The sequence below is a fragment of the Pan paniscus genome, chromosome 16 (assembly GCF_029289425.2).
Source record: "Pan paniscus chromosome 16, NHGRI_mPanPan1-v2.0_pri, whole genome shotgun sequence".
NCBI lineage: Eukaryota > Metazoa > Chordata > Mammalia > Primates > Hominidae > Pan > Pan paniscus.
Window position 1 is genome coordinate 69398864 of NC_073265.2, and position 22662 is coordinate 69421525.

A 22662-nucleotide genomic window follows, 5' to 3' on the forward strand; every position below is an offset into this window, starting at 1 on the left:
CAATTAAAAAAAGAAAGCCTGCAGCCTCAGCTACTCAGGAGGCTGAGGCAGGAGAGTCACTTGAGGCCAGGAGTTTGAGTTTGGTCTGGGCAACATAGTGAGACCCCATCTCTAAAAAATTTTTTTAATGATTTAATAAAGTATACTTGGTTAAAAAGCAAAAGTGTCCACACAAAAACTTGCACACTGACATTTTAGCAGCTTTATCCTTAATTGCCAAAAATTGGGAGCAACCAAGATGTCCTTCAACAGGTGAACAAACAAACTGTGGAACATTTATACAGTGAAACAGTATTCAACAAAAATAGAAAGGAACTTTCAGGGCAGGAAAAGACATAGAAGAATCTTAATGCATATCGCTAAGTGAAAGAACCCAATCTTAAAAGCTACATACTATATGATTCCAATTATATGACATTCTGGAAAAGTCAAGACTACAGAGACAGTAAAGAGATAAGTGGCTGCCAGTGGTCCAGGGGATGAATAGAAGTAGCAGAAGGGATTTTTGGAAATTAAGAAAACAATCTCATTTACAATAGCTACCAAAAAACCCCCAACCAAACAAAACACTTGGGAATAAATTTAACCAAGGAGGTGAAGGACCTGTACACTGATAACTAGAAAACATCAATGAAAGAAATGGAAGAAAACAGAAATAAATGAAAAGATATGGCCAGGCGCGGTGGCTCAAGCCTGTAATTCCAGCACTTTGGGAGGCTGAGGCAGACAGATCACCTGAGTTGGGAGTTCGAAACCAGCCTGCTAACATGGAGAAACCCTGTCTCTACTAAAAATACAAAATTAGGCGTGGTGGCGCATGCCTGTAATCCCAGCTACTCTGGAGGCTGAGGCAGGAGAATCGCTTGAACCCGGGAGGTGGAGGTTGCGGTGAGCAAAGATCATGCCACTGCACTCCAGCTTGGACAGACAACAAGAGCAAAACTCCGTCTCAAAAAAAAAAAAAAAAAACAACATAAAAAATATCCCATGTTCATAGATTGGAAGACTTAATATTGTTAAAATGTCCATACTACCCAAAGCAATCTACAAATTCAATGGAATCCCTGTCAAAATTGTAACGATATTTTTCACAGAAACAAACGAACAAATCCTAAAACATGTATGGAACTGCAAAAGACCCTGAATAGCTAAAGCACTCTTGAGCAAAAAGAACAAAGCTGGAGGCATCACACTATCTGACTTCAACATCTACTACAAAGCAGCCAGATGTGGTGGCTCATGCCTGTAATTCCAGCACTTCAGGAGGCTGAGGCAGGAGGATCACTTGAGCCCAGGAGTTTGAGACCAGCCTACACAACATAGCTAGACTCCATCTCTACATTTTTTTTTTAAATATTGGCCAGGCATGGTGGCAGATGTCTATAGTCGCAGCTATGCAGAAGACTAAGGTGGGAGGATCACTTGAGCCACTGGGAGATTGAGGCTGCAGTGAGCCGTGATCATATCACTGAATTCCAGCCAGAGAACAGAGCAAAACCTGTCTCTAAAGCAAAGCAAAACAAAACAAAATGAATCTACTATATAGCTATAGTAATCAAAACAACATGGTACTGGCATAATAACAGACATATTGAACAGAATAGAGAGCCCAGGAATAAATCCACAGATTTACAGCCAGTCGATTTTTCACAAAAGTGCTGAGAATACGTGATGGGGAAAGGACAGTCTCTTCAATAAATGATGTTGGGAAAATTGGATATCCACATGTGGAAGAATGAAATTAGACCCTTATCTCACACCATATATAAAAATCAACTCAAAATGGATTAAAAACGTAAACTTAAGAAATGAAACTGTAAAACTAGAAGAAAATGGGAAAAGTTCCATGTCATTGGTCTGGGCAATGATTTTTTGGAATATGAACCCAAAAGCACAGGCAACAAAAGCAAATACAGACAGATGGGATTATATCAGGCTAAAAAGCTTCTGTATAGCCAAGGAAACAATCGACAAGAGAAAACCTAGGAAGTGGGAGAAAACATTTGCAAACCACACATCTGATATGGAATTAGAATCTAAAACAAATAATGAAGTCAAACAACTCAATAGCAAGAAAACAAGTAACCTAATTATTAAAAAATGAGTAATGGATATGAATAGACATTTCCCAAAAGACATAAAAATGGCCAATAGATATGTGAAAAAATGCTCAACGTCATTATCAGAAAAATGCAAAATAAAACCACGATGAGATATCATCTCACACCTGTTAGAATGGCTATTATCAAAAAAACAAAAGACAGCAAGTGTTGCAGAGGCTGTGGAAAACAGGGAACCCTTGTACTTTGTTGGTGGGAATGTAAATTAGTACCGCCATTATGGACAACAGTATAGGGGTTCCTCAAAAAATTAAAACTAGTGCCACCATATAATTCAGCAATCCCTCTGCTGAGTATATATCCAAAGGATATGAAATCAGTATGTCATAGAGATACCTGCACCTCCATGTTCATTGTAGCATTATTCACAATAGCCAAGATACGAAATCAACCTGAGTGTCCATCAGCAGAGGAATGGATAAACAAAAGGTGTGTATACACAATGGAATACTATTCAGCCATAAAAAGAAATCCTGTCATTTATGACAACATGGATGAAGCTGGAGGACATTATATTAAATGAAATTAGCCAGATGCAGAACAACAAATACTGCATGATCTCACTTACATGTGGAATCCCAGAAAAAGTTGAAGTCAGAAGTAGAATAGAATGATGGTTACCAGGGGGTAAGGGCTGGGAGGTTGGGGAGATATTGGTTAAAGCCCACAAAATTTCAGATAGGAGGAATAAGTTCAAGAGATCTATTGGAAAATATGCTGACTATAATTAATAACAGTGTATTTTTTTTTTTTAGTCCAACTGAGTCTTGCTCTGTTGCCCAGGCTGGAGTGTGGTGGCGCAATCTCAGCTCACTGCAACCTCCACCTCCTGGGTTCAAGTGATTCTCCTGCCTCAGCCTCCCGAGTAGCTGGGACTACAGGCACCTGCCACCACACCCAGCTAATCTTTGTATTTTTAGTAGAGACGGGGTTTCACCGTGTTAGCAAGGATGGTCTCGATCTCCTGACTTTGTGATCCGCCCGCCTTGGCCTCCCAAAGTGCTGGGATTACAGGCGTGAGCCACCACGCCTGGCCTTATTATATTCTTGAAAATTGCCAAGAGAGTAGATTTCAAATGTTCTCAGGACAAAAAAAATGAAAAGTGAGGTAATGTTTATGTTAAGTAGCTCAACTTAGCCATTGTGCAATGTATACCTATTTCAGAATGACATGTTTTACATGATAAATACGTATAATTTTTATTTGTCAACTAAAAAAGTAAAAAAGAATTCTCCAGGTGTTGTCCCAGACAGCCGCTGAGATGTGGAACACATCTGACAACAACAATCAGAATCCTGGTGAGGAGGGAGGGCAGGACAGAATGCTCTCACACAGGATGTTCTTAGACAGAGTCAATCTACTTCTCATGCTGCATGTTATACTTTTATGTACATTAGTGATGGGGAGGTAAGGAAGAGGAAAACAGGATTGCTGACATTTATTGAGAACTTTCTGTGTGTCCCACAATATGCTGAGAGTTTTTGCAGGGGTTTTCTTATTTGATCTTCTAAACAACCTTACAAGGCAGGTATCGTTTTTATTATTTCATTTTTCCAATGCATGAAATTAAGATTTGGTGAGGTACAGTAACCTAAACCCAAACTCAATATGAACATTCTAGAAAGAGATTTCAAATCTTTCTTATTTGAAACCTTAACACATATATTCTTACAGCTGGGTGCAGGGGCTCACGCCTGTAATCCCAGCAATTTGGGAGGCCGAGGTGGGCAGATAACGAGGTCAGGAGTTCAAGACGAGCCTGACCAACATGGTGAAACCCCATCTCTACCAAAAATACAAAAATTAGCCAGGTGTGGAGGTGTGAGCCTGTAATCCCAGTTAGTCGGGAGGCTGAAGCAGGAGAATCACTTGAACCTGGGAGGTGGAGGTTGCCGTGAACCGAGATCGTGCTACTGCACTCCAGCCTGGGCAACAGAGCGAGACTTTGTCTCAAAACAAAACAAAACAAAAAACAAACCAACAACAACAACAACAACAGACATGTATATTCTGTTACCACATACTGTTTCCTTTTGTTCAACATCTAGGGAAAGGGCCACAAGGAAAAATCATGCCTAGCCAACTTTTGTGTGTGTGTGTGTGTGTGTGTGTGTGTGTGTGTGAGAGAGAGAGAGAGAGAGAGAGAAAGAGAGAGCAAAAGAGAGACAGGGAAATTTTAGTGTGGATTTATTGTTGACAAACTAAACAATGTTTGCAGAGAGAGGCACTGAGAATGATCTATTCAGCTATGCCAAACAGGTTGAATACAGAGGTTGTAACTTACGTGTCAACATTCCTCTGTATTTCTGGGAGCAGAGTGGGATCCACAGCTATAGCTCAAAAAGGCACCGAACATTTGGATGGGAAAAAAGGGATAATTCATATGGGAAAACTATTGAATATGTATTTAGTTATAAGAAAACAAAACAAAATTAGAAGTATTTTGTTGAAATAACAGTGAGGGAGAATCTAAAAAGTGGCTCCTGCTTTGATAATGGTAACAGAGAACTCATTATATGGTACACATTATTAAGTCAGATGGCAATGACATGTTCTTTATTTAAGGTGCTGCTTGTTATTTGTGAGTCTTGCAAATCCAGCTTAAATCCAAAATGGATTTGAGGTAGTATTCCATCAGAACATAGACACAATAGTACCTGAAACAGACTGAAGACAGAATTAAAGAGGGCAGGAAGAAGAAAATTTATATTGCAGAAAACCTAGCCCTGGTTGAGCTGGTTCACCTAGGACTTCATCCAATCCCCTTCTCCCCACCCTACAACATGCACTTGCACTTGAATTACTTACGTTCAGTTCCAAGATCCTCTAAATTTTGAACTCCTTTGAGAGGACAGAATGTCGTGTATATTTGCACATGACATATATTCTTGATACTAAAATGTACTGGACACATGCCAAACCCATGATGCCCACTACAAAATGTGTACCATAAACATCACTGAGCTCAGACCTGAAAAAGAGAGGACACTTACTTTGCTGAAGTGCTTGACCTTTGACATAGTTTCCTCTTTTTCTTGATGACCATGCAGCAGCGCTGAGTGTTGCAAAAAACGCCACCCCATCCTGCTTCCCAGTGCAGGCAGTATCCACACCTTGCTTATCTGAATGGCAATTGCCAGCTTCTCAGAACCGTTGCAAGACATCAGTGTCCTGGATCCAGAAAGTTCTCTCTCAGCTCTCTTGTAAAGGAGTGAGGGACATGCTTTGTGTGAATGAGGCCTGCAGTGCAGTGTGTTGCTTTTTAGCATCAGAGGGAGGCATTAAATATGGTGCTACAGAGACCCAAACCAGCCTTCATTGCTGGAGATGCTGAAACTCACTGCGAGTCCTGAAAGTGTTCATACTCTTTGAGTCAGTAATCTTCCTTAGGCAATTGTCAAGGAAAAGGAAAACATTCTGTGCATGCACATCTTCACTGAACCGTTATTATTACCATCTAAAACATTGCGACTTCCTTAGCCAATGACAATGATCATAATGAAGCCTATTGGGCCTCAAGGAAAAATATTCAAGAGAATAAGGTAGGGAAAGACTGAAAAATTGCATCTATGTAAAGTTTATAAGGATGGAAAAGCCATGTGCATACAAATGGAATGAAAAAAAACATGAAAATGTGAAGACTACGTTGGTGGGATTATGGGCAATCTCTTTGTTTTAAAATTCTTTTTAAATAATTGTTGTGATATACGTGGCCAACACATTCTCTTCCAAAAAATGAGAAAGAAGAAATATAGTATACTTGCAAGTTATTTCAAGTGCTGTTTTCCAAATAGAGAACAGCTTTGGCGTTTTCAGACACTGTGTATAATTAGTGGGTTGGTTAAGTCTATTTTAAAACTATGAAATCTTACTCCCTCTTTAGCCATCTCATCCCCACACCCTTTCCTACACATACATCTGCCCCACGTCCTTTCCCTAAAATACTTTGGTTTTCTTTCTCCAAGGGTTTTATCATTTAGGCTTTTGTTAACTTGTATGTATTCAGTAGAAGCTCCTGGCCTAGCATCCCCCACACAACACATGCTCCATAAAAACAGGAATTAAAGATGTGAGTTGCTGGTGTATCCCCATGGCCTGGCATAGGGCATGGGCTTATTAGTTATTGCTTCATTTCCTTTTGGTCAACAGTTTTATATTGATGACATGTATTTATGGAGCACCTATTCTGTGCCAGGTGTTTTGCTGGGTATTGACAGAGTTGCACATGGAATAAGAAAGCTCGTGGTTTTAATGGGAAGGAGCAGGGCAACTACAGAACGTGGAAATAATTCATTGCGTTGCAGCTGAGGACTAGCTTGAATTAGGCAGGTATCAAGTGCTCCCTGGAATGCCTCTTTATAAGGCCACCAAGTTGGGATACTCTCCTCTTCTTTTCCTCTTTCAGGAACCTACCAGAACAAATCAGACCACCTTCATTCCCTCCCCAGGGCTGACTTAAAAGAACTGAAGCCAGTCCTTGGCAGAGCCACTCAGGGCAGGAGATGAGAGCCAAGAGGCTGTGCCCAGATTACACTCCTTACTGGGTGATGATCACTGGTCACGCCTGGTGGACAGGCACCAGAGTGATCTCAGGGGCTAGGAAGGGGGGCTCAACAGCGGGCCCTGCTTGCCGTACTCGCTCCTCTCAAGCCGTCTGGTTTCAAGCCCACTTAGCTCACATTATTCTGCCATCTTCCAGCCTCTTCTCCCTAAGCTGAAATGCGGAGCAGCCTCCCTAACTCAGCAGTCACTGTGTCACATTCCTCAAGGATCTTCAGGGAACCCTTGCCCAGACTATCGTCTACTTTTCTAGATTTCAGCCGGCATCCTGGCTGTTTAAAAGTGTACCTGAATCATTCACACCAACAATAACACAACGACACACTCTCCGGTGTGTTCCAAGTGTCCTGGCTGTGGCATGGTCTCAAAAAACTGCAGCTGACTGCACATGAGTGATTAGATAACACCTTGAACCCACCCTAAGATAGTCTGCCTTTCCCTTCTTCCCTGCCTTCCTTTTCTTTCTCCCTCTCTCTCTTCTCCTATTTCTCTTTCTTCTTTCCTTTCCTTTATCCCCCTCCCCTCCTTTCCTCTTTTTCCCTCCCTTCTCTCTCTTTCCACACACACATAACCTGTATATGCCAGGCACTATTCTAGGTGCTTCACAAATATTAATTCATTCCATTCTCATATCAACTTTGTGAAGTAGGAACTATTATCATCAACATTATACAGAGAAGGAAGCTGAGGTAGAGAAAGTTTAAGTAACTTGTCCAAGGTTGAGCATCTTGTCAACGTCATTTTACTACTGGCATGTGAAACAGGTGAGTTATATTTTTTAGAATATTAATTCTCATTAATTGAAGCCTTCCAAACAGGCCTAACTGTCCCCTTCTCTGACATACAAGTGGAAGTGTCATAGCTGGACGGAGCATCATGGTATGAAGGCAGAAAGGACGCGACTGGGTGTTCTTCTGAAGCTCAGGGAGCAGCTCTTGGGGAGAAAGTGTTTCCAGGAAGCGGACAAGAGTTCTGTTGAGCTGAAGAGCAGGGCAGCAGCCGGGGCGAGCGAGGCTGGAGTCATGCAGGGTAGAGCCTTAAATGCTAAGCTGGGGTTTGCTCTCGGTAGGACCAGCTAGCTGCCCCGAGCGGGGGCTGGAACCAGATCTCCCCGACGTGGACTCGCGGACAGGGCGGGGATCAGGACGGGGGCGGGGCCAGGGGAGGGGCGGGGCTCGGGGAGTGAGGCGAGACTGGAGGGCCTGGGACTCGGGTACCCGGGCCAGGGGAGGGGCGCGGCTCAGGGAGGGAGGGAGAGATTGGATGACCTGGGGCTTGCAGGGCGGGGCGAGGGGCGGGGCGAGGGGAGGGGCGGGGCGAGAGGAGGGAGGGTGAGACTGTGGAGGACCTGGGGCTCGCGGGGTCGGGGCAAGGGGAGGGGCGGGGCTCAGGGAGGGAGGAGAGACTGGAGGATCTGAGGCTCACGGGGGCGGGGCCAGGGGCGAGGCGGGGCTCTGGAAGGGCGGGCGAGACTGTGGAGGACCTGGAGCTGGCGGGGGTCAGGGTAGGGGGGAGGGGCAGGGTTCGGGGTTCGGGGGCGGGGTGTTCACGGTGAGACCAAAAGTCAGGTAGGAGCCTCCGGGGTCCCTGCTGTGTCACCCGGACAGGCCGTGGGGGCGGGCAGGGGGGCGGGGCCGGGCCTGACCACAGCGGCCGAGTTCAGTCCTGCTCTCCGCACGCCACCTTAGGCCCGCAGCCGTGCCGGGTGCTCTCCAGCATGTCCTTCATCCCGGTGGCCGAGGATTCCGACTTCCCCATCCACAACCTGCCCTACGGCGTCTTCTCGACCAGAGGCGACGTGAGCAGTGGGGCTTTGGCGTCCGGGCGCGGGGAGGGAGTGGAGTGGAGTGGAGTGGAGTGGAGTGGAGTGGAATGGAGTGGAATGAGGGGCGGGATGGAGGCTTGTGCCACTTTTCTCTTAAGATTCGTTCCGTGAGAGTGCCTATGGGCTCGAGTCCCGCCTCGTAACTTTCTAGCTGTGCACGTTGTTTAACTTTTCAGCCTCATTGTCCGCAGGTTTGCTGAGAATTAAATGCAAAATGAAATGAATCGTGTCACTCTCCCAGACAAGCAGAGCAAGCAGGATTCTGTTACCGGAAGCTGCAGCACACAGGCATGCTGCCTACTCCGAGGTGGTTGCGGTGTGTTTCTCTCGCCCAAGAGGCCAGGTCAGGGCTGGTGGTTCATCTCGCTGGATAGCCCCTAACCCTAGAACCCGGGAAATGATAACCCGGTATGCGTAGCAGGTCAGAGGGGCACGCGCGTTTCTTGGCTTAGAGTTGTGAGATCTAAGATGGCAAGTGTCTCTGCCTATAGCTGAAATTCTTTCAGCTCCTGGTGTGGGCTCCCTGGCATTCCCCTACTGATCAGAAGAAAGAGGGCAGGGAAACAAACTTTGACTAAGTCAGTGTAGTCTGATTGGTAGAAAGAAGTATTTGAAAACTGGGGGTTTATCAGCAAATAGATAATAAGAGGGTCCCTAGGTTGGAAAAGCAGATTCCCTTGGATTTGTTGATGATATTTTTGGCTTAGATTTCTGCTCCCAACTTTAAAGGTAAACTCCTGATTCAGCTCTGTAAGCCATAGAACCCCAGAATCAGGAAATGTTTGCTAAACGAGGGGCCTGGCAGTTGGCTTCTTCTTGGAAAGTGGGGTCCCCTCCTTCCCCCATGGCTTGTCATTGGATGCAAGTGGCTGGCCTTTTGTGGGCCTGTCTGCGGTAAGTGCTTTGGTCTAGAAGGGTCAACTTGTGGTTTCACATCTGGCCGGGCTGACCAGATGTTGCAAGGATACAGAAAGTGGACACTCAATCCCCTGGAGGACACAATCTGAGGCACATTAAATCTTAACTTGTGATGGCCAACAACCTTTCTGCAGACAGAGCCCTCCCTCTGCCCTCCTCAAACACTTTGCCCTCGGCAGATGTGTCCTCCCTCACCTTTGCTGGGAGCACAAATCCATTAGACAGAAACATTTGTGAGAGGCAGGCACACCCCAGTAGGGAGCTCTGACTTGCTTTCTCAGGGGAATCGAATTAATATCCGTTAGAGTGTGGCTGGGTGTTTTCAGACACCATGTCCCGCTGTTTCAACATCAGAATGTGCAGGGCAGCCACTACAGATGTCTGGAAGAGAGAGCCCCATTCCGCTGTCCTCTGATACAGTGCTGGGGGTGGAGAGTTGGCCCTTTGGCCTTCCAGCTGAACAGGCCTCTTCTGAAACTTTCTCTGCAGGCATTGGACATTCCAACCGTGATGGCTGCCTTGCCAGGCAAGACTAGTTGCCAAGGCAAAACCTCCCTTCCCCCATGTCAGCAGTCAGCCTTTCCTAATTTGAGTGGAATAACAATGAATCCTGCCATCACTTTATTCATTTTTTTTTATTCGGCGAATGCTTATGAACCCCAACTCTGGTCCAGATTTTGCCCGGGCTCCGAGTTGGCATCAAAGACACAGGAGACGCCTTCCTTCCATTTCTGGTTGCTCATGGACTAGTAAGGTGTACAGGGGTGCTCCCTGTGAAGGTAGGGGTGGTGGCCTCTGAGAACGGGATTGTAGTAGTGTGGAGCTGGTTTTGCCGGGTGCCTTGTTAAAGTCCCCGTGGTCTGGCCGTGCCGCTGCCTCCTGGCCTCTGCTCTCTCCAGCCACATTGGCTGCCTTTGAGTCTCTGAGATGTGCTAAGAGCAGCTTCCTGCCTTCAGGCCTTAGCACATGTTGTTCCTTCTGCCTGGAATACTCGTCCTTCTGCTCTCTATATGCTTGGCCCCTTCTCACTCTTTGGGACTCAGCTTAAATGTCACCTCCTAAGCACCCTCTCTGAATGAGCTCCCCGCTGCGGCCCAGCCTTGGTTATCTCTCACCACACCCTGTGTATCCTTTTGCTTCTGGAGAGAAGGAACCACGTCACTGTTCCCAGGACCTCAGCAGCCTTTGTGTAATGCTGGTACTGAGAAGATGCTCTCTAAATGTTTGTGGCATGAATAGCGTCTACCCTGTGTCTGTTCTTGTGGTGAGAGATTTACAGATATTAATTAAATTCTCACAATAAACCTACTGTGAAGTTATTGTCCCCATTCTACAGATGAGGAAACTGAGGCCCAGAGAGGCAAAGCATCATGCTCCAGATCTCACAGCCAGTAAGACGCAGATATGGGGTTGATCCCCACATCTGTCAGCCTCCCAATCTGTAAGGTCCAGCCCTACGGGGCTTAGCGGGTGTTCTCCCTGTGTGCGGAAATGAGAGATTGTAAGAAATAAAGACACAAGACAAAGAGATAAAGAGAGAACAGCTGGGCCCGGGGGACCACTACCACTGAGACACAGAGACCGGTAGTGGCCCCGAATGGCTGGGCACACTGATATTTATTGCACACAAGACAAGGGGGGCAGGGTAGGGAGGGTGAGTCATCCAAGTGATTGATAAGGTCAAGCAAGTCATGTGATCATGGGACGGGGGCTCTTCCCTCTAAGGTAGCCAAAGCAGAGAGGGAAGGCAGCATACGTCAGCATTTTCTTCTATGCACTTATAAGAAAGCTCAAAGACTAAGACTTTCGCTATTTCTTCTACCGCTATCTACTACAAACTTCAAAGAGGAACCAGGAGTACAGGAGGAACATGAAAGTGGACTAGGAGCGTGACCATTGAAGCACAGCACCACAGGGAGGGGTTTAGGCCTCCGGATGACTGCGGGCAGGCCTGGGTAATATCCAGCCTCCTACAGGAAGCTGGTGGAGCAGAGTGTTCCCTGACTCCTCCAAGGAAAGGGAGACTCCCTTTCGTGGTCTGCTAAGTAACGGGTGCCTTCCCAGGCACTGGCGTTACCGCTTGACCAAGGAGCCCTTAAGCGGCCCTTACGCGGGCGTGACAGGGCTCACCTCTTGCCTTCTAGGTCACTTCTCACAATGTCCCTTCAGTGCCTGACCCTATACTCACCGGTTATTCCTAGGTTATATTAGTAGTACAATAAGGAGTAATATTAAAAACTAATGATTAGTAATGTTTATACTAATGATCGATAATTGTCCATGATCATCTGTATATCTAATTTGTATTACAACTGTATAGCAGTATAGCTACAGTTTGTGCCTGCAGTCTCTTGCCTCGGCACCTGGGTAATCCTTTGCCCACACCAATCCCATGCTTCCCCCTCTATGTCAGGCTTGGAGTTGGGTAATGCTTTCCTTTGGACAACTTTATATCAGATATGACCAACTATTTTAAAACAGAGGCAATGCACATTCATTCTCTTGAAGTTAGACAAATGCAGTCTCCCTCCTTAGTTTGTTTCCCTCAAGTTGCAGATGGGAAACTGAGGCCCAGAGACTTGTCCAAGATGATAAGATGGTGAATGAGGGAGCAGACTTGGAGCCCAGGAATCCTAGATCTGACCTGTGAGCCCCTCTAGTTTTGTGCTGAAGAAAATAACTCCCAAGGTTGAAAGTAGAGGGACTCACTCTCTCAGACTTTTTCTGGGTCCTCAGGTCATAGTTTGAAGCACAAGTTTGAAGCTTCTAGGCTTTGTTTGCATTTGAGGCAGCAGACAGCTGCACTTGTGACCCCAGTTTGGAAGTTGCTCACTGGTGGTGACTCCTTCTTGCCTTCAGCTGGGTGTGGGGACCAGGGTCAGAGATGTGGTCCAAGGGTCTGCCCTGCACATTCCCTGAATGGAAAGCCACTTGGATTCAGGTGGTTCAGCTCTTTGCCTAAAGCAGATTTGCCATTTTCAGGAGGGGAATACTGAGGCCCAGGGAGTTGGCAGTGGGGCTGAGAATGAGTAACTAAGCTCTCCAGGCAGCCTCTTCTAGGGTAGGCTCTGCTGGGACCTCAGATGAGGAGTATGGCTCTGGTCTACCCCGATTCCAAGAGCTGACATGCATGGAGAAATGGTCATCTTTTCTCAGCCCACCCCAGTGAGCAGCCAATGGAGATAAGGCCAGCCAATAATCCCACCACTAAGCTCGCTGGCACTGAAATGGCCAAGCTGGTGGTTCAGGAGAGCTGGAAGCCTGGCTCAGGACAGAGCCCTGGGAAGTTGAGTCTGCAAACATGCCCTCGGGTTCTTGTTGACGAGCAAAGCTCAGGGTTGTGGGGACAAAGACCAGGACTTAACAAATATTTAAGACATCTTTGTTGATGCTGGGATTTTGTGGTGCAGAAAGGAACTTGCCTTGCATGTTCTGAGCAGTCTGGCTTCCTGCAGCTCCCTTACAACCCGAGCTCTCCTCCATTTGAGCTACAACAGAGCTCATTAATCCAAGCCACCTGGCCCTCAGCACTGTGCGTTGGGCACTCATGCTCCACCGCACAACTGAATTACCCTAGTCAAGGCCTAGAAACCTGGAAAATAATCCAACATCCTGGTAAGGTGGTGAGCTCCTCATCACTGGAGGCATTTATGTAATGCCTAGGGAACTTTGCAGGGGTCTTTGCCCAGGTTAAGTGGCTAGGACCAGGCTGACTGCTCTTCCCCCAGTCCAAGGGATATTTGATTTATTTCCCATTCAGGGAACACAGATTATTTTTCCTTTTAGTTCTGGAAGCAGAGATGGCACAAGGGAGCTGGGGCAGGATGCTGAGAACATGGTTCTTCAGTCCGCTCTGCATACAGGGCCACCTAAAGGGGGACCCGTGGACTCTTCAATAGACAGGCTTTCTGAGTAAATGAGCCAAGCCCAGCCAGGGGCTTTTTCTGGTACTGACGGTGTTGTCTTCCTCCTAGCCAAGACCAAGGATAGGTGTGGCCATTGGCGACCAGATCCTGGACCTCAGCATCATCAAGCACCTCTTTACTGGTCCTGTCCTCTCCAAACACCAGGATGTCTTCAATCAGGTAGGACATTGTGAAACGACTTGTCCCTGACCTCAGTGGCACTTACAGTGGATGCCAACAAGAGAATGCTCCTTGCATTCCATTTCCGATAGAGGTAATGCCATCGGAGGTCTCAGTGGTTATACTTGGATAAGGCTGGGGTTGTTTTGAGACAGACAAACTGGTAGGAGGTGGCCTTGGGACAATTCAGGGTGGCTTCTCACCTCAGGGCGAGTTCCTAGGTGAAAAAAGTGTCAGTGTCTGCAGTCCTGGGTCGTTCCTAGTTGTCTATGAGATGAAGCTCTTCAGGAACTCTGGTTACTTTTCTTGTCAAGCTGTTTGAGCCTCTGCCTGTCCAAGGGCTGTGTGGGCCCCCAAGGGAGGGAGCTACGAGCCCAGCCCTCCAGTTCTGTGGAAGCAGCCACGGAGGAGTCAGCCTGAAGTACATGTTCACATGGGATGGACATGAATTTGCTTCCCTGTAAATGGTCATCTACTTTGATATAGCATCTTCTCATTGCATGGGTCAGGAAGAAGGGTGGGATTTATGGGTACCTCTTGTGTGCCAGGAGCTTCGCACACATCCTTTCCTTCAATCCTCCTGACCACCCTCTGGCATAGGAATTGGAATTCCTATGCGGGACTGAGCATCTAGATGGGGACCTGAACTTCTGGAATGAGACATAGTTTTCCCAAGCTGCACAGCTAGAAGTATCAGAGCTGGGACTGGAACTCTGACTCTTAGAACCTACAAGGGCTTTTTCTGCTATGCCTCACTGGCTATAAAACCTCTTCTTTTTTTAAATTAAAAAACTTCTCGGCTCACGCCTGTAACCCCAGCACTTTGGGAGGCCGATGTGGGCAGATCACTTGAGGTCAGGAGTTCGAGACCAGCCTGGCCAACATGGTGAAACCCCCTCTCTACTAAAAATACAAAAATTAGCTGGGTGTGGCAGTGCACGCCTGTAATCCCAGCTACTCGGGAAGCTGAGGCAGGAGAACTGCTTGAACCTGGGAAGCAGAGGTTGCAGTGAGCCGAGATCACATCAGTGCACTCCAGCCTGGGTGACAGAATGGGGAAAAAAAACCAACTTTTTTTTTTTAATAGAGATGAAGTCTCACTATATTGCCCAGGCTGATCTTGAACTCCTGGGCTCAAGTGATCCTCCACCTCGGCCTCCCAATGTGCTGGGATTACAGGCATGAGCCGTCACACCTGGCCCAAAACCTCTTCTTAACTAATGTGAAAGGAATTAGTTTAGGCTGTGATCACTCTGCAGACTGGAGTGTGCCTCTACTGGAAGAACATGGCCACCTTCAACTGTGGGCCGGGCCAAGCTTAGCACAGTTGCTGTGCCAGGTAGCAACTTCTGGGCTTGGACAATTGTGTGCAGGTGCACGAGGGCCTGAGGCAACGTCAAGAGAGGATATGCTTTTCTCCAGGTTGATGAATAAATGACAAAACTAAGAGCAGAGGTCCTGAGAGTTTGAGTTAGCGGGAGAGAAGTGGCAAGGGCTGGCAGGCTGGCTGGCCTTCCATTGGAAGGAGGGATACTCCCTGGGTTTTCCTGTACCTGATCTTCTTTCTCCCTGTTTTGGTCTTAGCCTACACTCAACAGCTTCATGGGCCTGGGTCAGGCTGCCTGGAAGGAGGCGAGAGTGTTCCTGCAGAACTTGCTGTCTGTGAGCCAAGCCAGGCTCAGAGATGACACCGAACTTCGGAAGGGGTGAGAAGCACGTGGTCATAGGGGGGATGAGGGGATGCAGCAGGGGAGATGAGGGGATGCAGCAGGGGAGATGAAGGCTGTGTGGTTGTCAGTGCCATTCTGAGTCACGGCTTGGCAGCCTTAGTGTGGCCAAGTCAGACCTGCCCTCATCCAGCCCCTGCCTGAGCTGCCTATTGATGGGAGGGCTTTGGGAGGACTGGGATTGCCTTGGCGCCTGGACTGGAGCTGCCCAAGCTAGGCCAGGCCAGGCCCATTGGCCCTCTCTCTTACTCAGGCTGTCCTCATTAGCATCATCTGTGACCTCATCTGGTTTCTAGAGTAGGAAAGAGTTTCCACTTGTCTAGTCCCATTTCCTAGGGTAGAATATAGAAATGGCTTCAGTGGGTGGATGTCCTCTCAGCTATGAAAAGTTCAGCATAGCTCTGGCCCCAGGCCAGCCAGAAGGTGCCCACTGGAGATTGTGGATAATCTTGGGGATGGTCTAGGCTGAGCCTGTGGGTGGGACCGCGCTTTGCTGCCTACTTGACTTTGAAGCCCCTGGTTCTGTGTTTCAGTGCATTCATCTCCCAGGCTTCTGCCACGATGCACCTTCCAGCCGCCATAGGTGAGTGCAGTCTCTTCACCAAGACAAGAACGGAGCAGCTTCGTGGGCCAAGAGGGCTGGCCAGGTGCTTTGGTTCTGCATCTGTGTGGAGGGCCCCTGCTGGTTGGGGGAGATGGAGGAGGGGCTCTGGGGCTGTTACCCCCTCCTCATCACTGACCTTTCCCAGCATCCAGGCCCGGCATTCACTCAGGCTATTATCTTGCCTCAGGTAGTGAGTTGCAGACTGCTCAAGTTCATGACTAGCTGCATGGCTCCCTGCACAGCAAATTGCTTTCCTTCCCCCAAAGGCTATGGGACAAATTCTCTGAGCTCAGTCCGTGAGTCAGCAGTTTTGAGGATAGAGGCCAGAGGGCTATGAAGGGCCCCAGTTTGAGCACGTGGCAGGATGTCTGGTTGGAGTGTCATTCAGGAAGTTGGAGCTGTTGAAACTCTCAACCTGAAGCAGAGAGAGAGCTGGCTCAGCCTGCGGCCCAAAGCACAGCCCTCTTCCTTGTGCACAGGTCTCCTCTACTGGGCTACCCGGGCACCTGTGAGCTGAGGGGCCGGTTGACCCTGCCCTGGGGTACACTGCCTCTCTGGAACAGCTCCTGCTGTCCGGGGAGAGTCCTTTGCTGCTGGGCTGCTTGGGCTAAGCTGACTGGAGGATGGGGTTGGGGACAGGGGCCGAGTCACCTGCCTCCTCCCAGCCCCTCTCACTCCCCACTCTCATACACTCATGGGACTGTGCTATGTTTTGGCAAACCAGCTGTTGTGCAAACCATATGTCTTTCAGGGATATCATGTCTGGTTGACTGATGGTGCCCTTTCTTGTTTTTTTTTTTTTTTTGTTATGGATTTATTCTTTTGAAAAATCTCTCAGCTATTACTTCTGTGCATTGGGACTGAAGATGGGAAGCAGCAGCTAAGGCTCCACCTGCCCTGTGGACTTTTCTTCCTCTCCTCACCCTTCACCATGACTGTTGCTAGTCTAGGCTGTTGGTATTGATGAATATCCAGCATTTTTTTTTTTTGAGGAGACATTTAGGAAGATAAAACAGGCAGACTGTCCCAACTGGTTTTTCTTTCAGATTTTTAATTCTCCGAATGGTAGATATGCCTACCGCTTGCTGGCCAGCCCGTTCAGTTCATCATAATCAACAGGCACTGATATGCATCTGCAGTGTGCAAGCCCTTGTCCTTGGCACTCGGGCAGAGTCCAAGAAAATGAGGACTGAGCTGGGGCTGTCCTAGAATGTCCACAGTCTAGCAAAGATGTGCACACACATAACTGGAGCACCAGTGGGAAGCGAAGCCTGCCCCAGAAGGATTCAGGGGAGGGGATTTGGAGGGGGAAGAGATCCTGCTAGAGAGAGCAGGAGGGCTTCAGGGAGGAGCAGGCCTCAAAGAGTTGCCAGGATTTGAATACACAGGGACAAGGGAGAAGTCAATCAGTATAGGCGTGGTGAGGGAGCCTGTGGGAACTCGGGAATGGCAGTTGTGTGTGGTAAAAGTGGGGAGCCTGAGAAGGGGAGTGATATCAGCCACTTGGTGTTCACATTCCACTGTCAGTTTCAGAAAGTCTGGACTCCTGATTTCTTATTTGTTTCTCAGCTGAGGGCTCTAAAAACAAATCTTCAGTGAGGATATTTTATATTGCATTTGGTGCTGCCATTGCTGGCTGCAGGCTGAGCTCTGGATGTGTAAACAGTATTGTGTGCACACTCGTGGCTCCAGTGCTTGGAACAGTCCATTCTTCCTGAGGCATGTGGGTTGCTGATGGGATCTGTTGGGTCTTTCCTCTGCAGGAGACTACACAGACTTCTATTCCTCTCGGCAGCATGCTACCAACGTCGGAATCATGTTCAGGGACAAGGAGAATGCATTGATGCCAAATTGGTATGAACTGGGCCAAATGTTTGCATAAGTTCAAAGTCTTTCATTTCCAGCAGCATGTTTGTCTCAGGAGCTGCCAAGTTCTTCTTAAAGTAAACTGGGGAGGAAAAGCAGTTATGATGTTGCAACCTCTGGAAGCAGTGGTCTCAGCTTCTGGACTCCTGCTCAGCTTGGCTTAGGACTTGCTGTGGGATCGAAGGGCAAGTCCCTTAAACTTCTTTGGACAGCAGGGGTTGGAATTAGATTCCCTTAATCCCTATGCTCCTTCTGGAGTCTTTCATTTATAAGCTGTGTATTATTGTACTATGGGCAAGTCTTAGACTCTAGCATGCTCCATACTTACATTTTCTGATAAATGAGAATCCTCAAATGTGCCCAGTGCTGTATATTCCTCAACATGTGATTGGTTTCATTCATTTGTTTGATCCTCGTAGTAGTTCTGTGATGTCACAAGGCCATGATTGTAAGCCCCATTTTACAGACAGGAAAATGGGCTCAGAGAAGGATCAACTTGCCTGAGCACAACAGGGCCACAGCCTGTCTCCCAGCCCCCAGATCAGGCCATTGACCAAGCTGAGGATGCAGAGCTGGGATCCTTGCCCTTTGTTCTGTGTTGTCCCCTGGATGTGATGGTTCCTTGGAACTGAAGAGGGCCTGGACTCAGTGGCAGGCATACATTCCAGGCCCCAGTGCCATCAGTCACACACAGGAGCTGGGTTAGGGACGGGGCTTTACTCTCTCTCGAGTGAGTGTCTCCAGTAGGCTATGCCATGAGGGGAGGGTCTGTTAGAACCAAGATGAGGAAGAAAGAAAGGGAGACAGAGCAGTTCCAAGCCAGAGATGATGAGCAACAAGGCCAAGGTTGCAGAACGAGGCAGGGGTGAATCTGAGACCAGAACCCAGGCTCCAGGTTCCAGGCTCCCACGTGAGATGGGCAAATATTTGAGAATCTTGCATTGTACAGGCTCCAGGCTGTATTTGTCCCCAGCCAGCTTCAACTTGTCTATCTGATGGGTTGAGTGTCTATATGAGTGTCCTTGGCAGTGATGACTCAGTGGACTGCCCAGCCCCAGAAGAGCTGGCTGTCACCTGTGTGCCAGGATCCCAGTGGCCAAAGGGCAGGGGCACCAGGAAGTGAGAGGAGAGCCGGGACCTGGGAAATGAGTGTTGACTGTGTCTGAAACCGAGTGTGGGGGCCGCAGCCATCCTTGCCCCATGTCCTTCTGCAGAATAAGAGCAAACAGGCCTTCTCTAGCCATGTTTGATGCAAGATGGCCCGCAGCTGTGACTTTTTAGCTTTATGTACATAGTCTTTATTATAAAGGTAACATATATTTACTGGAATTAACCCAAATACTACAGAAAATATGTAAAGTAAACATTTACAATTAAAAATGTGTCTACTCTTTGACCTGCAATGCTCACTTTCATGCATCTATCCTACAGAAATAAAAGCACCAGTGGGTTGTATCCAAGAGCAAGGATGTTAATTAGCAGAGTTTCTAGTGGCCCAGAACTGGAAGTAATTTGAATGCTTATCGGTGGAGGAATGGTTGAAAAATTGGTCTATTCACAATATGAAATGTTTTGCAGCTAGTGAAAGATTTAGATCAAGAGAGATGTGCATTGATCTGTGTTAAGTGAAATAGGTAAACCATAGGCAATTAGGTAAAGTGTGTCTCACTTTTATTAAAAAAAGCACAAAAAATATATATGTACATACACACTGTATTAGTTTTCTGTTGCTGCTGTAACAAATTACCACAAACTTGGTGGCTTAAAACACAAATATATTCTCTTCTAGTTCTGGAGGCCAGAAGTCGAAAATCAGTCTCACTGGCTAAAGTCAAGGTGTCAGCAGGGCTGGTTCCTTCTGGAAGCTCTAGGAGAGAACCCATTTCTTTGACTTTTCAGCTTTAGAGGTTGCCTGTATCCCTTGCCTTTTGACCCCTTCCTGATATCACTCCAACCACTTGCTTCTGCTGTTACATTTCCTACTTCCTCCTTTGACCTTGCCTCTGTCTATAAGGACCCTTGTGATTACATTTAGCGTTCACTCAAATAACCAGGGAGAGTATCCCTATCTCAAGATCCCTAACTTAATCACACCTGCAAAACCCTTTTTGCCATGTAATAATATCGACAGGCTCCAGGGATTAGGATCTGGATATCTTTTGGAGGGCTATTTTTCAGCTTAACACACACACACACACACACACACACACACACACACACACACGTACACATGCACACACACACACTTATGAATACATTATTTCCATAGGCCGGTATGAGCATAGAGAAAGGCAAAAAATATTAGACTCCAGATTAACATTGCTTTCCTCAGGGGAGTGGCCGGATGGGGAGAAACTACTAACTCCTTTTTTTCATCTGAATTGTTTGAATTATTACATGCCATGTAATTGCATGCAATGGAATTTTATAATTTAATCCAATAAAGGAACCAAAGTGGGTAAAAAAGGGAGCTCTTCCTCAGCCACTCACCAGAGGCAACTACTTTGAACAAGTTGGATGTGCCGCTTCCTGTACTTTGCTCCAGGTTACATATGCATGACCACACGTATGCACGCATACATATGCATTTTATTTCTTTAGTTAACAAAACGAGGCCATGCTGAAATTTGCTTTTTTTACTTCTTCATTGAATTGACATATCTCCATGTAGATAAGTTTAAATCTATCTCAGTCTTTTACAAAATAAGTTTTTTGGGGTAGGTAATACAAGACAATTACACAGTAAAATAGCATTTTTATAAAAAGATACGAAAATACAGTACAGTAGGGCTGGGCGCGGTGGCTCACATCTGTAATCCCAGCACTTTGGGAGGCTGAGGTGGGTGGATCACAAGGTCAGGAGTTTGAGACCAGCCTGGCCAATATGGTGAAACCCTGTCTCTACTAAAAATACAAAAATTAGCGGCCGGGTGTGGTGGCTCATGCCTGTAATCCCAGAACTTTGGGAGGCCGAGACGGGCGGATCACCTGAGGTCAGGAGTTTGAGACCAGCCTGGCCAACATGGTGAAACCCTATCTCTACAAAAGTACAAAAATTTGCTGGGCATGATGGCGGGTGCCTGTAATTTCAGCTACTTGGGAGGCTGAGGCAGAAGAATCACTTGAACCTGGGAGGCGGAGGTTGCAGTGAGCTGAGGTTGTGCCATTGCACTCCAACCTGGGTGACAGAGCGAGACTGCATCTCAAAAAAAAAAAAAAAAAAAATTAGCTGGGTGTGGTGGCGGGCGCCTGTAGTCCCGGCTACTTGGGAGGCTAAGGCAGGAGAATCACTTGAACCTTGGAGGTGGAGGTTGCAGTGAGCTGAGATCACACCACTGCACTCCAGCCTGGGCGACAGAGCGAGACTCTGTCTCAAACCCCACCCCCCACCAAAAAAAAAAGAAGGTACAGTAATAAAAGTGTATAGAAATATAGGGAAATGAGGACCATGCTGGTTTCCTCTAGGGTGAGGGGCAGGAAGGGAGGGAAGGAGAGTGAGACCAGGGAGGGATCCCAAGGATGCATTGGACTGGATAAGTGAACTGTTATTTCTTTAGCTCCTTGGTGGTGCATGGTGACTTGTGTTACTACATGTTTTTGTATATCATAAATATTGCAAAATAATTTATCAAACATTTAAAAAATTAAAAGCAACAAAAACAGTCAATATATATATACATGGTTGAGAATTCAAAAGGTACTCAAGGGTAAACAATGAAAAAAACAGAACTCAACCACCTATGGGCCACCATCCAGTTCCCTTCTCCAGAGACAAAACTGTTAATCGGTGTCATACATATATTTTCTTTCTCTTTTTTTTTTGAAACTGGGTCTTACTTGGTCACCCAGGCTGGAGTGCAGTGGCATGACCTTGGCTCACTGCAGCCTTGACCTCCCAGGTGAAGCCATCCTCCTGCCTCAGCCCCCTAAGTAGCTGGGATTAAAGGTGCACACCACCATGCCTGGCTAATTTTTGTATTTTTTGTAGAGATGGGTTTTCGCCATGTTGATCAGGCTGGTCCCAAACTCCTGGACTCAAGTGATCAGCCCACCTTGGCCTGCCTTAGCCCCACAAAGTGCTGGGGTTATAGGCATGAGCCACCATGCCCGGCCTTCTTATATATTTTTTCACAGATGTTTTTGCATACTTTGCCAGTTTATATATACAGTCATTTCTCTATTATTAGTTTACAAGAGTGTTTTATAAGTGATAGAAATTAACCCTTTGTTGCAATGCATTGCAAATATTTTCTCCCAGTATGTTATCTTTTTTCTTTGTTTGCCAGTTTTTCTAGATACAGAGTTTTGCATTTTCTTTTTCTTTTTTTTGAGACAGAGTCTTGCTCTGTCACCATGGCTAGAGTGCAGTGGCACCATCTCGGCTCACTGCAAGCTTCGCCTCCCAGGTTCACGCCATTCTCCTGCCTCAGCCTCCCGAGTAGCTGGGACCACAGGTGCCTGCCACCATGCCCGCCTAATTTTTTGTATTTTTAGTAGAGACAGGGTTTCACCTGTTAGCCAGGATGGTCTCGATCTCCTGACCTTGTGATCCGCCTGCCTCGGCCTCCCAAAGTGCTGGGATTACAGGCGTGAGCCACCGTGCCCGGCCTAGAGTTTTGCATTTTCATAAAGTCAGGCATGCCAATCATTTTCCTTATGGCATTTACTTTAGTGTAATGTTTAGAAAGGCTTTCTCCACCCCAAGAATTTGGAAGTTTTTTGTGTTTTTGTGTTTTTTTTTTTTTTCTAGTGTCTGTAATAGCCTTTGTTTGTACATTTAGATCTTGAATCCATCTGGATTTCCTTTTATGTGTGAGGTGTGGTATGGGTCTGTATCCATTTCCTGGGGCTGCTGTAAGAAAAAGCCACAACAACAGGAATTTATCCCCTCAGTTCTGGAGGCCATAAGTCTGCAATCAAGGTGTCAGCAGGGCCATCTCCTCCTGAAGCTTCTAG

The 22662-nt window shown here is 47.0% G+C and overlaps 1 protein-coding gene across 4 annotated transcripts in view; it reads left to right on the forward strand.

Moving 5' to 3' along the window:
• The first annotated feature begins 8108 nt into the window (after positions 1-8108).
• FAH (fumarylacetoacetate hydrolase) overlaps positions 8109-22662 on the forward strand; it is a 33620-nt gene continuing 19066 nt past the window's right edge. For 2 of the 4 annotated variants that reach the window (XM_063596870.1, XM_008963085.6), the window contains exons 1-6: positions 8109-8249; positions 8370-8479; positions 13399-13509; positions 15094-15215; positions 15770-15819; positions 17604-17694. In XM_063596870.1, coding sequence (XP_063452940.1) covers positions 8399-8479; positions 13399-13509; positions 15094-15215; positions 15770-15819; positions 17604-17694 — 455 coding nt within the window. In that variant the 5' untranslated portion in view covers positions 8109-8249; positions 8370-8398. The remainder of the gene's footprint in view (positions 8250-8369; positions 8480-13398; positions 13510-15093; positions 15216-15769; positions 15820-17603; positions 17695-22662) is intronic. The other 2 variants (XM_063596871.1, XM_008963086.6) reach the window with 1 other exon arrangement.